The sequence below is a fragment of the Geotrypetes seraphini genome, chromosome 9 (assembly GCF_902459505.1).
Source record: "Geotrypetes seraphini chromosome 9, aGeoSer1.1, whole genome shotgun sequence".
Lineage (NCBI taxonomy): Eukaryota > Metazoa > Chordata > Amphibia > Gymnophiona > Dermophiidae > Geotrypetes > Geotrypetes seraphini.
In genome coordinates, this window is record NC_047092.1 from 188903176 (window position 1) to 188921305 (window position 18130).

Genomic DNA, 18130 nt, shown 5'->3' on the forward strand with positions numbered 1-18130 from the left:
AGTAATATGTTATAAAAGGAGTCGAGGATCCTAAAACGTGTCCAGGTCCTGTCGAATATGCCCCCTAGTCTACCCATCTTTAAGTCCCTTGTTTTTTTTCCTCTGCAGAATACCAGCCATTGACTATGCCAGGATTATTCAACCAGTCCACCTGGTCTGCTCTCCCACTGAAAACGTCCTGTGTCAAGACTTGGGCCAATGGTTACACCATGGGGCTAACTGCAAATCTTAGTTATATGAATCCAGAAAATGAACCTGTGGAAGGTAAAATTGATCTCTGGATCCTTCACCCTTCTCTCAGACAAATAATACTTCTCAAATGTAAACCACTTTGACCAAATTTTGATAAGGCAGTATATCAAATGGAATAAATAAGCATAAACTGATGATGGGGTAAAGAGATTTTGCAACTATCTGTTGGGCTTCATGTAGCTTACTTTGAAAGGGACCCTCCCTATGGAGTTACCCTGAATATCCCACCTGTGTACAGTGGGACAAAGTATGTAGCATAAGGTTATGCACAGTGTTTGGTGTTTTGTCAAAAGAAAAGATATATTGTTATCATTAGTATTTAGCCATTAATAAGGCCAAATAATGTTAATTCAATAAACTTAAATCAGGTTAATGAATTTCAACATACCAGGCTTAAATATTGAAAAAATAAGCCTTTTCGCACAATAACATCATTAGTCTATATCAGTGGTTTCCAAACCTGTCCTGGGGGACCCCCCAGGCAGTCAGGTTTTCAAGATATCCCTAATGAATATGCATGAGAGAGATTTGCATACCTGTCACTTCCATTATATGCAAATCTCTCTCATGCATATTCATTAGGGATATCTTGAAAACCTGACTGGCTGGGGGTCCCCCAGGACAGGTTTGGGAACAACTGGTCTATATCTACACAATTCACATTAATCATATCTTCACAAGTAAAACTTTAATCACCAGTTCTTTTTAATCCAAACACTTTTTCAAACTATTTATCAAAACTTATCTTAGAAGAACTTGGAGACTGTGTCTGAATTCAAGAGGGCCTGGGATAGGCACGTGGGCTCTCTCGGAGAGAGAAAGAGATAATGGTTACTGCAGATGGGCAGACTAGATGGGCCATTTGGCCTTTATCTGCTGTCATGTTTCTATGTTTCTAAGAATTCCCCGTTTGACATGATTAGGTTTCAGTGTGCTGCATCAGGAAGTCAGGAATTCATTGAAGTTTGTTTTGGATGTTGGATGACTGGAACTTCCTTTAGTGAGCCATGGTGAAAGTTAGATTTGGGGGCTATTTGGGGCTATATTGAATTCAGATATAATTTTGACCTCCTTATTTCTTTTTTTTTTCCACTTTTCCTCTCTCCTAGCATCAGGGATTTTCTAATTTTGGGTCTCCTCCTTATTGTGGTCTTTTTATTATGATTATGATTGCATGGGAAGATATAAGAGAAGTGGAAAAACAGTGGTTCAAGTTGAAAGGTGCAATAAAAAGAACTACTGACCTTTATGTAAAGAAAATAAATAAAAATAAGAGAAAAAGGAAACCGCACTGGTTGCCGTACATGAAGAAGGACACGGTACTACTCGAAAGGGTCCAGAGAAGAGTGACTAAGATGGTTAAGGGGCTGGAGGAGTTGCCGTACAGTGAAAGATTAGAGAAACTGGGCCTTTTCTCCCTCAAACAGAGGAGATTGAGAGGGGACTTGATCGAAACATTCAAGGTACTGAAGGGAATAGACTTAGTAAATAAGGACATGTTGTTCACCCTCTCCAAGGTAGGGAGAATGAGAGTCTTGAGAGACTATGGGAGCTCACGGCAGCCATTTCCTATTGGCGAACTGCATGGGGCAGGAGCATAGGAAGATTGCTCCTGCCCCGATAGCCCGCTAGACCACCAGGTAAGGCCAGCACAGGCTGCCCAGCTCAGAGAGGATTGATCTTCACTCTGCCCGGCCTGACACCGAAACGGGGAAAGAGGAGAAGCACCCACACTGGTCCTGCAAACACACACAGAAGGAGGCGATCGGAGGCAGAGACCACCAGGTAAGGTCTGGGGGTGGGTCAGAGCCGGCACAAAGTTATTCGCGATTTTTCACACTTCGCGGTCTGGCTCTGCCCCTAACCCCCGTGAATACCGAGGGAGAAGTGTATTATTATTAAGACTTAGCCAAAAGGAAAGATTTATAAACTATAAGAGTTTTTCCTCATGCGGAATTGTCATTTCTTTAATAAGACATTAACTATTTTATTCTGAGGCCCTCCAAGTACCTACAAATCCAAAATGTGGCCCTGCAAAGGGTTTGAGTTTGAGACCACTGCTGTATACAAAAGTGGTTGCAGAGATGAAGCAGGAAACTACAGGCCAGTAAGCCTCACTTCAGTTATTGGAAAAATAATGGAAACATTGCTGAAGGAAAGGATAGTGAAATTCTTAGAATCTAATGGATTACAAGATCTGAGGCAACATGGTTTGACTAAAGGTAAATCGTGCCAAATGAATCCGATTGAAGCTTTTGACTTGTTGACCAGAAAATTGGATCAAGGACGTGTGCTAGATGTCATTTAGATTTCAGCAAGCCTTTGACACGGTTTCTCATAGGAGGCTCTTAAACTCCATGGGCTGAAGTTAAACTGGATTAGAAGCTGGTAAACTGGATTAGAAGCTGGTTGCCGGCAGATGCCAGAGGATGTTGGTTAATGCAATTTGCTCAGAAGAGGGAAAGGTGAGAAGTGGAGTGCCTCAGGTAGTGGTCTTGGCCTTCTACTTCAATCAGGAAGTCCATTCGTCTGCCTTTCACCCTACAGGGTCTAAGAAAAAGATAAAGTGTTACGTTTGCTGGATGTCAAGCAAGTGCTTCTCCAGTACCTCAAATTACCAATGAGTTTCGCCTATCGGATCACCTTTTTGTCCTAACCAGTCATACTAAGAATGGGAGGCCGGCGTCTAAAGCCTCGATTTTCAGATAGATTCAAATGGTCATTTCTTCCACATCTCTGTAAACCGCTTCGAACCTAACGGATTTAGCGGTATATCAGAAATAAATTACATTACATTACATTACATATGTGGGCTGTGGTAAAGAGCCGCTGATCGCATTGAGAGCGCACTCCACTAGAAGAATTACTGCCTTGTGGAGGAAGATTAGGATTGTCTCACCTGAGGAGATTTGTAGAGTGGCTACATGGTCTACCATCCATACCTTCACGAGGTTCTTTAGGGTGGGAAGGATGCCACTTTCAGGGCCTCTGTCTTAAAGGTGGGTAAGAACATAAGAACATAAGCAATGCCTCCACTGGGTCAGACCCTAGGTCCATCGTGCCCAGCAGTCCGCTCACGCGGTGGCCCAACAGGTCCAGGACCTGTGCAGTAGCCCTCTATCTATACCCCTCTATCCCTTTTTCCAGCAGGAAATTGTCCAATCCTTTCTTGAACTCCAGTACCGTACTCTATCCTATTAAGTCCTCTGGAAGCACATTCCAGGTGTCCACCACACGCTGGGTAAAGTAAAACTTCCTAGCATTCGTTCTGAATCTGTCTCCTTCCAACTTTTTCGAATGCCCTCTTGTTCTTTTATGTTTTGAAAGTTTGAAGAATCTGTCCCTCTCTACTCTCTCTATGCCCTTCATGATCTTGTAGGTCTCTATCATGTCTCCTCTGAGTCTCCGCTTTTCCAGGGAGAAGAGCCCCAGTCTCTCCAATCTTTCAGTGTATGAAAAGTTTTCCATGCCCTTAATCATTCGTGTCGCTCTTCTCTGGACCCTTTCAAGTATTGCCATATCCTTCTTAAGGTACGGTGACCAATACTGAACACAGTACTCCAGGTGCGGGCGCACCATTGCCCGATACAACGGGTACAGTGGGTCCACCCTAGACTCTGGGGATTGTTTTGGTATGCCCCTATCATTTCAGGGTTACTGGACACATTGCACTAGAAAGAAAGATTAGGTTCTTACATCAGTAATCATCTTTCTTGTAGATCTAATCTAATCTACTCTTCTAATTGTGTGGTCACGCATACCTATGCAGGCTCAAGGTGACTTACACAGAGAAGAAGGTAGAAAAAGAACAGAACAGAGTCAGGGAGGAAGGGGAAAAGAAGGAGAATAAGGGAGAGAGACAGAGTAGCAGGAAGGGCGTATTGAGAGAATCATGTATAGTTCGGGTATCAAAGAGAAGGGTTTTCAGTTTCTTCCGGAATGTGGTGTACCTAGGCTCCGTTCTCCATCTAGTGGTCCTGAAGTTCCACCCTGTGAATGTAAACCACTCTGGATTGACTCCACAGTCATTAGTAGCAGTATAGAAGCTTTTATTAAACTACTATTAATTAGTACGCAGCACTGTACAGAGTCTAGATGGAAAAATGCACTAAGGATTCTGGATCATGCCAAAACTTTAACAAACATAAACCATAAACTGTTGCACTTAGTTATAGACTAATGATGTTATTGTGGCCAAAGGCTTATTTTTTAAATATGTAAGCCTGAAAAGTTGAAATCCATTCATTTTAAACATTGACGTTTATAGAATTAATATTATTTGGCCTTATTCTGGTTGTACAATGAATTGACATTTTGACTCCTTTTTTCATGTGGGTAAATGTCCTTTTCATCTCCAAAGAAAGAGACACTAATCAAACTTATTTTTACAAGGGTAAACGTACATGTACTTGTGAAATGCTTTCATTGTCAGCTTCTCCTCTAGGGGACCAGAGGCACAGGAGCGTGGAGTGTCTGTAGGCCACTGATGGACTCTTGCCGTCTGCTTCCTGGCAGGTATTTTTATATATCCTTTGGCAGAATCTGAGGTGGTGCTGAGTTTTGAGACTGTGACTCTGGGCCAGACCATCAAAGTACAAATCCAGAATCGGGCCAGGACTGAAGACTACTGTGTCGGCTGTACAACTGCTTCCAGTTTGGCATTACAGTGCACCAATGGTAAATTCATCTGATTCCCCATATTACTGTGACTTTAAAACCATGTATAGCATCTGCCATTCATGGGTTGAGGCTCCTCACCCTGGTGGTGTGTCTGAGGATCCTCTCTCAAAAGCCCCTCACCAACCTCCGAGTGTTGCCATCCTCAGACTTCACGTGACTGAGAATCCTCTTCCTGATTCTACTGCACCAAACACAGACTGTGTGTGACCAAGGCTTCTCTCCCCTCCCTCTGTTCCCTCTAAGCTGAGTGCAGGTCCTCCACCAACAGTTCTGCTCTTTTACCATTACATTTTCAATAGTGAGGGACAGGCAAACTCTAGGATTCCAGGGAACCTACCTATCCCTAGTGATTGAAAACACAATTTGAAAGCACTAACCACTACTGGCAGCAATGCTCAGCTTGCCTTAGAGGGAACAGTGAAGTCTGCAGCACCAGCCTCAGGCTTTTCTTCTTTGCACTACTTCACCAAGCACAGACTGTGTGTGTCCGAGGCTCCTCTCTCTGACGTGTGTCCCCTAGTTTTCTCCACTCAGGACTTTGAAAACCTCTTATCAAAACTCCTTTCAGCTCTCTCCTCTCCATCTGATAGGCTCTGAGCTCTTCAGCCATTCCTCATACCAGATGACTTCCATCCCCTTTGTTTTTATGGCTGCTCTTTTCTGTATCTTTGTGTATCTGTTGTTGAGATGTGGTGACCACAATTGCACACAATTCTCATGATGTGGTTGTACTATAGAGCAATTACCCTATATGTCATGGCTGTCTGTCCAAGTTAGATTGTAAGCTCTTCTGAGCAGGGAACATCTATTCAATGCCTTTCAGCGCTATATAAGTGATCAATAGTAGTAGTAGTATGATATCCTTTGTTTTCTCTATTCTTAATAATTCCTATTTGTTTTCTTGGTCACCTCCACTAAACAGAGGGTTTCAACATCTTACCCATGATGACCCCGAGATCCTCTTCCTGGATAGTGACTCAGAATATAGTACGTAATATGGATTGTGTAGTAACAGTTTGGGACGCTCTTCCCAATATGCATTGCGTTATACTTGTCCATATTAAATTTCATCTCACAGTTCTCATGTGACTTAACAACTCTGATTAGATTTGATTACCATCTGCAAATATTCATTTATTTCTAGGTCATTTATAAATGTTATAAAGCATCAGATCCTTCTGACACTCTACTATTCACCTATGTCCATTTAGAAAACTGATGATTTAGCCTCGCTCTGTGATCTATCACAACAGAACATTGCTTCCTACTCATGATTTTTTAATTTGCTATGGAACTTTTCATGAGTGACTTTATCAAAAGCTTTCTGAAAATCCAGATACATCATGTCAACAACTCACTTTTATTTACATGTTCATTCTCCTTTAAAGCATAGATAAAGGCCAAATGGCCCCTCTAGTCTGCCCATCCGCAGCATCCACTATCTCCTCCTCTCCCTATAGGCTAAGACTCTTAACACTTGCATTGTGAGGTCATAGAGCATTATTGTAATTTTTTTGAAACTTGTTGAACTCTCTTGAAAAGTTGTTGCACTTTGTTATTCCTCTCTATATTTTGTTGTTTTTAACTATGTTTGTTCAGATCATAAACATGTGTTCGGGGAATTTTGGAAGATTGGAGGGTTCCAGGGGACATTCGGGAAATTACCTGACCTCGGTGACGGGCAAAATAGTGGAAATAATTATAAAAAAGTAAAATTGTGGAACATGTAGACAAACATGATTTAATGAGACAGAGTCAGCATAGGTTCAGCCTCACCAATTTGCTTGACTTCTTTGAAGGTGTGAATAAACGTGGATAAAGGCAAGCCAACTGATGTAGTGTATCTAGATTTCCAGAAGGCTTTTGACAAAGTTCCTCATGAGAGGCTCTTGAGAAAATTAAAGAGTCATGGGATAGGTGATAATATTCAATTGTGGATTAAGAACTAGTTATCGGACAGAAAACAGAGGGTAGGATTGAATGGCCATTTTTCTCAGTGGAGGTGGGTAAATAATGGTGTGCCGCAGGGATTTGTGCTGGGACCGGTGCTATTTAGCTTATTTATAAATGATCTAGAAATTGGAACTACAAGCGAGGTGATTAAATTTGCAGATGTTATAATGCATGAGGACTGTGAAAAACTGCAGGAAGACCTTAGGAAATTAGAAGACTGGGCGTCCAAATGGCAGATGAAATTCATTGTGGAAAAATAAATGCAAAGTGATGTACATTGGGAAGAATAATCCAAATCATAACATTAGCATCGTGCTTATAGACTACGTAACCAGAAGTTCAACGCGGTTAACAAAAAATTAATAATAAAATGACATAAAAGATGCCTACGTAACAGTGATCGAAATTCTTTATCGTAGGAAGCCACCTAAAATGCTAATGTATGATCCAAGAATTTCTTACTTTTACAACCTTGAAACAATGGAAAAATGAACAGGGCATGATCTCTTCTACTGTATTTGTAAGATGCTATCATAGTTATCAGATGCTAGGGACCACCTTGGGGGAAAGCACTCAAGAAAATGATCTAGGTGTCATCTTAGACAATATGCTGAAGCCTTCTGCCCAATATGCAGCAGCAACCAAGAAGGCAAATGGAATGCTTGCAATTATTAGAAAAGGGATGATTAACAAGATTAAGAATGTTATAATGTCTCAATAGTGCGACCTCACCTTGTGTATTGCGTTTAGTTCTGGTCTTCTTATCTCAAAAAAGATATAGTGGCACTAGAAAAGGTTCAAAGAAGACCGACCAAGATGATAAAGGGGATGGAACTCCTCTCGTATGAGGAAGACTAGAAAGGTTAGAGCTCTTCAGCTTGGAAAAGAGACAGCTAAGGGGAGATATGATTGAAGTCTACAAAATCCTGAGTGGTGTAGAACAGGTACAATTGGATAGATTTTTTTTTCTGGGCTAGATGTACCATTAATCTGACCCAGTAAGACTATTCTTATGGTTTCTTCTTCTGTTTCATCTTCATCAAATTCCCCTCCCTTTTTAAAATTTTTAAAGTTTTTTATTGATTCATTTGGTTATTACTAAGGTTACCATATTTGTGAAGACAAAAGAGTATACATGACACACTCCACTCATTTCCTTGGTCCCCCTTCCCATCCTCTGTACCATTTTAAGTGCTTCTCTCTTTCTCTCTCTCTCTTCCTCCAACCATCCTCCCCCTCTCTCTCATTCTAACCCCCCTCTCCTATGAGTGCTTCTTTCTTTCTCTTGCTTTTCCTCCTCTCGCAGGTGCCCCTTTCTCTCCTTCCAGCTTCCTCTCCTGCTGTTTGTCTCTCCCCTCCCATCCAGCACTACCTTACTCCATGCTCTTTTCTCCTGTACTCTCTCTTTTTCATAATGTTTCTCTTGCCATCCCTCACTCCCTCCATGTTGTTTCTCCAGCCAACCTCCCTCCCTCCATGCTATTTCTCCAGCCCCTCTCCCTCCCTCCCGCTATGCTTTTTCTCTAGCCTCTCTCCCTCCCTCTATGTTGTTTCTCTAGTCCTTTTCCCTCCCTCCCTCTATGCTGTTTCTCCAGCCTCTTCCCTCCCTTTAAGTTGTTTCTCCAGCCCCTTTCCCTTCCTCCCTCTTTGCTGTTTCTCCAGCTCCCTCCCTCCCTCTATGCTTTTTCTCCAGCTCCCCTCCCTCCTCCAACCTAACAATGCTGCTTCCCCTCGCAATCTTTCTATCTCCCGACTCCCTCTCCTACCTCCTACCCGGCCGGCCACTGTAATGCAATCTTCAGGCAGCAGGCAGCAGCAATGAGGTGAGCCTACTACTGCTGGCCTGCCAAGGAAACCGCATCTCTGCAAGTCCCGCCTATGCACAAATCACCCCTGTTTCACAAACAAACTCCCTTAGGAGAACTTCCACCACTTTCTTCACTTCAGAAAGATTTTTCTCCACTGCTCTAGTTTTAGTTTGTGGTGTCAGTGCTTCAATGTTATCATTATATTTGAAGCAAATGTTCCTGATTTTCAGTGATGTCAATTTTGTTATTTTCCCTAATTTGTGTTAACATTTCATTATCTGTCTGTTCATTTTAGCCAAGTGCACCTTAGTACAAGTATCTCCACTGCTCTTCTCTTCTAAAGATTCCACAGTGCATTTTGTTTCCTGCAGAATCATTATCCTCTTTGACTCGATGCCTTCTTTAACATATAGTGCCACTCCTTCATCATCACCGCACTACAATTTGTACCCTGGTATCACAGTGTCCCATTGGTTGTCCTCCTTCCACTAGCTCTTCTCTCTGACACTATTGCACCAGCCTCTGTATATGTGATTAAGGCTCCTCTCTCAAGGCAACCTGAGACTGTGTGACTGAGGCTCCTCTCCCTGGTGCTACTGCACCAGCCTCAGACTGTGTGTGATGGTGGTTCCTCTCCCTGGCGCTACTGCACCAGCCTCAGACTGTGTGTGACTGAGACTTCTCTCCTTGGCATTGTTGTACTAACCTCAGACTTGTGTGTGACTGAGACTGCTTTCCCTGGCATTACTGAACCAGCCTCAGACTGTGTGTGACGAAGTCTCCTCTCCCTGGCGCTACTGCACCAGCCTCATACTGGGTGTGATGGAGGCTCCTCTCCTTGGCGCTACTGCACCAGCCTCCGACTGTGTGTGATGGAGGCTCCTCTCCTTGGCGCTACTGCACCAGCCTCCGACTGTGTGTGATGGAGGCTTCTCTCCCTGGCACTACTGCACCAGCCTCAGACTGTGTGTGACGGAGGCTCCTCTCCTTGGCGCTACTGCACCAGCCTCAGACTGTGTGTGACTGAGACTTCTCTCCTTGGCACTGTTGTACCAACCTCAGACTTGTGTGTGACTGAGACTGCTTTCCCTGGCACTACTGCACCAGCCTCAGACTGTGTGTGACGGAGGCTTCTCTCCCTGGCACTACTGCACCAGCCTCAGACTGTGTGTGACGGAGGCTCCTCTCCTTGGCGCTACTGCACCAGCCTCAGACTGTGTGTGACGGAGGCTCTTCTCCCTGGCGCTACTGCACCAGCCTCAGACTGTGTGTGACTGAGACTTCTCTCCTTGGCACTGTTGTACCAACCTCAGACTTGTGTGTGACTGAGACTGCTTTCCCTGGCACTACTGCACGAACTTCAGACTGTTGTGATGGAGGCTCCTCTTTTTGGTGCCGCTGTACCAACCTTGCACTTTGTGCTATCTGAAGATGCTTTTTCAGATTTCATATGGTTGGTAACAGCTCAGTAACTGAAGCAACACTTTTGTTTAAATAACTTTGCAGTCTAAGTGTGCATGCATGGCAGCTAAGGGGCTCCTTTATTATCATTTTTGGAAAGATTGCACTGCTCTGATTCTTGTCCTTGCTCCATAACTCCATTCTGAGCTGTTTCTCTCTAGGTCACCTGATTTTGGATGAAGATTTGGAAAGATCAATGTTTGTTGTCTCTACTGGGATTGTGGCACCCTCAGAGGTCCTGACCATCACCTTGAGCAGCTGCCAGGAGCTGCCTACTCTCCCTAATGGAGCCATACACATCACGCTGCCCTCAGTATTCATGCCCCTCGTGCCCAGTTCACAGCTTGCTTACGAACCCGGAGACAGCTCATGTGACGACAGGTTGTGCATATGGTGATTTTCTCTGATTTATAGAACGTATAAAGCCAGTCTTCTCATCTACAAAGCCAAACATACCTTCTGCACCCCTGTGCTAGCAATGAAAAAGCATGAGTTAAATCCAAACCTAAAAACTGTACCATGGCTTCACCCCTTTCTCTTTTTTCTGTCTCATGCAAAGTCATTGTGGATAGCCTGAAAACCTGACTGGCAAAGGGGAAACACTGCCCAGCCTCTATGTAGACATAGGGTCCTTAGTCTCAGCACCTAGACTCTACTACAACTACTATTTATCATTTCTATAGTGCTGAGAGGAGTACGCAGCACTGTATATTTAATATTCAATAGATGTTCCCTCCTCCAAAGAGCTTACAATCTAATTTGGACAGACAGGGCTTCTCAGGGTTGGGGAGTTTCTGATACAATTGTTTTGACGGCCTCCTCTGGTTTGGTGGTTTGGTAGAAGTGCAGATTTGTAAAGTATCACTAGTTCAGAATAGAGTTTTGGGTACACCACTGGCTGCTTTACTCACCTTTGAGTAAACCTGGTATGTTGCCATTCTCTCTTAGATATTATTGAGGTCATTCTAGAAGGAGCTGCCTAAATTAGGTGGCCTTTCTAGTCATGCAAGCCAAATAGTACAACCCAGCACTTGTCCGCGTCACATCTGAAAATGTCAGTAATGCTGCTTCCTGGTCAATTTGATCAAATCCCTTTAATATTTTAAAAGTCTCTATTAGATCCCCACGCAGTCTTCTCTTTTCGAGGGTGAACAGTCCCAGTTTTCCGTGGCGTTCCATGTAGCTTAAATTCTCCATGCCTTTGACTAGTTTCGTGGCTCGCCTCTGTCTGTACCCTTTCCAACAGAATTTTATCCTTCACACACACACTGGACAAAACTGGTGAATCAATATATGCTGCTCATGTAGGGAAATGAGGACAGAGCCCGTGGGGATGGGGATGGGGATAGGGACAAACTTTGTCCCGGTGTCATTCTCTAAAAACGTGAGACTAGTATCAATATGTCAAAACTTAACACATCTTAGACAATTGGCAACTGAATTGAATGATTAAAAAGAGTGCAGAAGCTGCTTTTGGATTTCAATGACATCTTTTGTGTCTAGCCTTCCATCATGTGCCCGGCTGCTTAAGCATTTTACTGTTACTGCAACAGATTCATCCATCCAACATTTACTAGTCCCTTATTTTCCTGTTCATCTTCTCCATAATTTCGATTCTTCTCTACACCCATGTCTGAAAGAAAGTTCACTTACTTTCCCAGGTACCAGAAGAGCTACCATTTTTTCAGTCATAGCACCCTAGCTTTGGAACAATTTACCAATCTATCTACGTGGAGAAACCTCATTAAAAAAAATTCAAAAGCACATTAAAATGTTACCTACAAAGACGCATTTGAGTCATAGATAGGATAATTCATCTATCATTCATCCCAGGCTCAAATATCTAATTTGAACTAGACCTTATGTATAGGTCACAACCTCCCCTATCCTCTTTTAGGCTTAGCCATATTTTTAAAACATTCTTCAGTACCCTCCTGATGTTGTTTTTCCTTAAATGTACTTTTACTTTCCTTAAAGATTGTAGTTCACCCCTCTTCCCTTTTGTATCGCTAATTACTTGTGTACATATATTGTATGTTTATATGTACAAATTGTTTTATTTTGTCTCCCAATTTAAAATTGTCATACGCACTGAAGTATTTGATATTGCGTGTACAACAGACTTTTAATAAACTTGAAACTTGATGTAAAAACATAAGCAACTGAATTTTTAGGAAGGTTGTATCCAAACCAGATTGAAATGGAGGCTTTATTTGTAATTTATAAACACTTGTCAGATATTATTCCCTCTAAACCTGAGCTATGATTGTTAAATTTGATTGTCTCTTACCTAATGTAAAATCCTCTTGCTGTGAGCTGCATTGATTCCCTGTTGAAAATTGCGGGATACAAGAAATTGTAATGTATCTTGATACTTTAATAAAAAAGATTTAAATATAAAATAAAAAAATGTTCGAGGCTTGTGCAAATGAGGATAGAGTCCAGGGGATGGGACGGGGACAGAGCTCGCACGATCAGAGTGGAGACAGAACCTGTGGAGATGGGGCCGGGATGGGGACAAAACCCAAAGGATGGGGACGGGGCAAGGATGGAGACAAATTTTGTGCCCATGTCATTCTCTAATCCACTCATTTCTAAGTCAGGGCCACTTTGGATCTAATGAACTGAAAGAGGGCCGCCACAAATCTTCCCTTGTGAGGTCATGACACAGCTAACCATGTGTCAATAACATCCATCCCATCAGCCCAACTTCAAACTGTTTATTGGACGTTCAAGCATGTGACTCTTCTTCCCATCCACCTCCCCCTTTCTGTCATGAGCTTGGTTAGAAAGAAAGAGAGTAGCACAAAAAAGCCAGACTGATGATGAGTCTCCAAGGGGGCAGCAGAGGGGAGTAGAAAGGAGTGGGGAAGGGCATTTTGTCTGTGTGGTCTTGGTGGCACCATGAGTTGCTAGAGAGTGTTGAGAATTTCTTCTCTCTTAATTTGTGGAATATCCGAGCAGAGAGAGGAGGCCAAGACCCACCAGAACTCTGAGGGAGAAGTAGAGGACCACACCAAAGATACAGACTTAAGACCAAAAAGGAAACTGAAGAAGGGGAAATCTGCAGTCATAGTGGGTGACTCAATCCTGAGAGAAGTTGACAGTCACGTAGCAGGAGGGAGAGAGGACCGGCTAGTGACATGTCTCCCAGGGGCAAGAACGAAGGACATCACCGACAGAATCGAGAGGATCCTGGAAGGAGCGGAGACAGAGGAGACAGCGGTGATAATCCACGTTGGAACAAACGACGTCAGCAGAAGAAATTACAGCAGGACTACACTAACCGAGCAGTTCCAGACCCTGGGAAGGAAGTTGAAGCTGAGGACACGGAAGATAGCTTTCTCAGAGATCCTGCCAGTACCGAGGGCAGATGTAAGGAGGCAGACCGAGCTGCAAGCCATAAACGCATGGCTGAGGAGATGGTGCGAAGAGGAAGGCTTCCACTTTGTAAGGAACTGGTCAACTTTTTGGGGTAAGAACAAGCTCTACAGGAGGGACGGACTGCACCTGAGCACGACAGGAACAAGAATGCTGGCAAATAACGTCAAGAGCACAATAGACAAGGCTTTAAACTGAGGAGAGGGGGAAAGCTGACAGTCGATCTGGTGTCGACGCTTCGGGAAGGAATATCAAGGGAAGACACTGAAAGGGAAAAATGCAAAGTAGGCCTCCAAGGCAAGCGGGAAAATTGCAAAAAAGAACTCAAAGACGACCTACAGGAGTTCAAGGAACAAGTGAAATTAGAGAGCGAAAAGAAGGAAAAACAGCAGGAACTAAAAGGACATGCAGAAATGAGGAAGACAGCTGAGGACAAAGAAATCACACCATGGGAAGGGGACGAACAAAATGGGACTCAGGGGCTGGCACCCCAAGAAGGGGACGACAAGAGAATCAACCCACAAGGAAGAACAACGGGGAAAGTAAAAAACCAAAACTTAAATTGCTTGTACGCCAATGCAAGGAGTCTACGGACCAAAATGGGAGAGCTGGAAGTCATGGCCAACAAAGAGGACCTAGACATAATTGGAATCACAGAAACATGGTGGTCTGAGGACAACAAATGGGACGTAGTACTACCAGGTTATAAACTCTATAGGAAAGACAGGACATGTAAGAAGGGAGGAGGAATAGCGCTATACATAAAGGACTCCATTCACTCGACCATAATGGATACGGCAACAAGGGCAGAAGGTTTGGAATCGCTATGGGTTAAGTTACCAGGAAGAAAGGGAACCGACACAAAATTGGGACTTTATTATCGCCCACCTGGACAGCCAGAAACAAGTGACAATGACCTAGAAGCAGAATTGAGGCAGGAATGCAAAAGCGGAAGGGTGACGGTTATGGGAGACTTCAACCACCCTGGGATAGACTGGAGCATTGGACACTCCAGCAGCGCGAGGGAAACAAAGTTCCTGGAGGCTGTGAGGGATTGCTTCTTGGAGCAGCTGGTCCAGGAACCGACACGAGGAGATACCACTCTTGACCTAATCCTCAACGGTCTAGGGCGGGGGTCGGCAACCTGCGGCTCCAGAGCCACATGCGGCTCTTTTCCACCTTTGCTGCGGCTCCGGTAGTGTGTCACGCAGGCATGCAGTTACAAGTCCGGCGTCGCGGCGGGAAATAGCCACGCTGAGCAGTGAGCTCAGCACATACACAGATGAAAGCCTTGCTTGCTGATTGGTCCGGCGGCCCCGTCCCGCCGTGCCGCCGGACCAATCAGCAAGCAAGGCTTTCATCTGTGTACGTGCTGAGCTCACTCAGCATGGCTATTTCCCGCCGCGACGCTGGACTTGTAAGGTGCCTGAAAAAGAAATCATCCTGGCCGGGGTCGGTGTCATGCTCCGGAGATCTACAGCCTTCCTATCTCCCTCTCCCTTCTACCTGCTTCCGGCCACATCCCCTGCTCCGCGGCTCTCTTCGGCAACTCAGCAGCAGCTTCTGACGTCGGGGCCTACCCTCTGCGAGTCCCGCTTCTTTCAACTTCCTTTTTCCACAAAGGCGGGACTCGTAGAGGGAAGGCCTCGATGTCGGCAGCTTGTCTTGATCACCGCTGCTGACGAGTTGCTGAAGAGAGCCGCGGAGCAGGGGGGTGTTGCCAGGTGCAGGTAGAAGGGAGAGGGCCAGATGCAGGACTCGTGGGTGAGGGAGGAGAAGAGAGAGAGAAAGAGAGAGGGGAGGGAAACAAAAGGAAATATTTCATACTGGGCTGGGCCGGAGTGGAGGGAGGGTGGAAAGATTCTAGCTACAGGGTGCAGTAACAAAGGAAAAGGGGGGAAAGCTGAAAATGGAGATAGTGACACAAAGAAGAGAAAGGGTAAGCAGGACCTACTGAATAAGGATAGAGATACAGAGGGGACATGAAGAGGAGGTGAAATAGAGACATAGAAGTAATGCTGAAAAAGTGGGGGGGGGAGATAAAGACATTGAAAGGGCAAATGGTGAACATGGGGTAAAGACAAGGACAGAGACAAATGAAGATTCTGAAAAAGTGGTGAGATAGGGATATAGGTGAGATGGACACAAAGAAGGGTGATGCTGGAAAATAGGTGGAATGGTAATTCTGACAGACACAGAAGGGAAATGCTGGATCAAGGAGAGATGGGGCTCAGGCTGGATGGAATGAGGAGAAATGCCTTGTTGGCCCGGAACTTCCTCTCCTACGTCAGAATTGACGTCAGGGAGCGGAATGCTGGTCAGCGCAACACTTCTGCAGGGAAAGCTTGGGACGGCGGTGGCTTGGGGGCTGTTCCCCGATTGCGGTGGCAGCAAACCGAGTGGCTTGGGGGAGGGCACGGAGACAGAAAGAAGGGGGAACAGGGAGACAGAAAGAAAAAGTTGGGGGAGAGAATGAGGTCTGGAGGAGAGGAAACATACAGGAGGCTGAAAGAAAGGAAGAAAGATTGGATGCACAGTCAGAAGAAGAAAGTGCAACCAGAGACTCATGAAATCACCAAATAGCAAAGGTAGGAAAAATGATTTTATTTTCAATTTAGTGATCCTGTATATAGCATTAAGATAAGAAACAATATATGCAGTGTTAGATTTGTTTTATAATGGTTTTGCGGCTCCAAGTTTTTTTTTCTTTTCGAAAACGGGTCCAAGTGGCTCTTTATGTCTTAAAGGTTGCAGACCCCTGGTCTAGGGGGCCCCGCAAAGGAGGTGGTAGTAGTAGGGCCACTAGGAAACAGTGATCACAACATGATCCAGTACAAACTAGAAATGGGAACATCAAAAGTGAAGAGAACCACAGCGATGGCACTCAACTTCAGAAAAGGGAACTACGAAGCTATGAGGAAAATGGTGAGACATAAACTCAGAAACAGCTCATGGAAGATGGAGACCGTAGAGAAAGCCTGGTCCCTACTCAAGAACACGGTGCAAAAAGCACAAAACATGTACATCCCCAGGTTTAGGAAAGGGCGCAAACAGAACCAAACAAAAAACAAGGTGTGGATAACAAAGGAAGTGAAGAAGGCGATAAGCGACAAGAGATCATCATTCAGAAAATGGAAAAAGGACCAAACTGAGGAAAACCGGAAGGAACACAAAAAACACCAGAAAGAGTGCCACCGAGTGGTCAGGGAAGCAAAAAGAGAATACGAAGAGAAGCTGGCTGGGGAGGCAAGAAACTTCAAACCGTTCTTTAGGTACGTGAAGGGGAGGCAACCGGCAAGGGAGGAAGTGGGACCATTGGATGATGGAACCAGAAAGGGAGTGGTAAGAGAGGAAAAAGAGGTAGCAGACAGGTTAAACAAGTTTTTTTCGTCGGTCTTCACGAGCGAGGACACATCCAATGTACCAGAACCTGAGGAGATTATAAGTGGGGATCTAGATGAAAAGCTGGAGCAAATAGAAGTAAGCCATGAGGACGTCCTACGACAGATAGATAGATTAAAAAGCGACAAATCACCGGGCCCGGATGGAATCCACCCAAGGGTACTAAAAGAACTGAGAAAGGAAATAGCGGAAACACTCCAGCAAATATGTAATCTATCATTGAAAACTGGGGAGATCCCGGAGGACTGGAAAATAGCAAATGTCACGCCCATCTTTAAGAAAGGATCAAGAGGAGACCCGGGAAACTACAGGCCGGTGAGCTTGACTTCGGTTCCGGGTAAGATGATGGAAGCACTTATTAAGGACAGCATCTGCGAGCACATGGAAAAAAATGGGCAGCTGAGGGAGAGCCAACATGGCTTCTGCAAGGGAAGGTCTTGCCTCACAAACTTACTACATTTCTTTGAGGGAATAAACAGCCAGATAGACAAAGGGGAACCCATAGACATAATTTACCTCGACTTCCAAAAAGCTTTCGACAAGGTACCCCACGAACGGCTGCTTAGGAAGCTGAGGAACCACGGAGTGGAGGGGGATGTATACCGATGGATTAAACACTGGTTGGCGGGCAGAAAACAGAGGGTTGGAGTGAAGGGCCAATACTCAGACTGGCAACGGGTCACGAGCGGAGTTCCGCAGGGGTCGGTGTTGGGACCGCTCCTGTTCAATATATTTATAGACGATCTGGAGACAGGGACGAAATGTGAGGTTATCAAATTTGCAGATGACACCAAACTCTGCAGCAGGGTTAGAACCACGGAAGACTGTGAAAACCTGCAAAGGGACCTAACGAAGCTGGAAGAGTGGGCCAAAAAGTGGCAGATGCGTTTTAATATAGAGAAATGCAAGGTCATGCATGTTGGGAAAAAGAACCCGATGTTCAGCTATACAATGGGGGGAACATTGCTAGATGTGAGTACCCTTGAAAGAGACCTGGGTGTGCTGGTGGATACAACAATGAAAGCATCAGCACAATGCGCGACAGCCTCCAAGAAAGCAAACAAAATGCTGGGTATCATCAAGAAGGGTATCACGACCAGGACAAAGGAAGTCATCATGCCACTGTACCGTGCAATGGTGCGCCCGCATTTGGAGTACTGTGTCCAGTATTGGTCGCCGTACCTCAAGAAGGA

At 44.7% G+C, this 18130-nt stretch overlaps 1 protein-coding gene across 5 annotated transcripts in view; it reads left to right on the plus strand.

Annotated features, from left to right (window-relative positions):
• VWA5B2 (von Willebrand factor A domain containing 5B2) overlaps positions 1–18130 on the plus strand; it is a 125107-nt gene that overhangs the window by 39160 nt on the left and 67817 nt on the right. For 3 of the 5 annotated variants that reach the window (XM_033958782.1, XM_033958781.1, XM_033958783.1), the window contains 3 exons: positions 109–264; positions 4768–4929; positions 10316–10547. In XM_033958782.1, the coding sequence (XP_033814673.1) occupies positions 126–264; positions 4768–4929; positions 10316–10547 (533 nt within the window). In that variant the 5' untranslated portion in view covers positions 109–125. Of the gene's footprint in view, positions 1–108; positions 265–4767; positions 4930–10315; positions 10548–18130 lie in introns of those variants that run through there. The other 2 variants (XM_033958784.1, XM_033958785.1) reach the window with 2 other exon arrangements.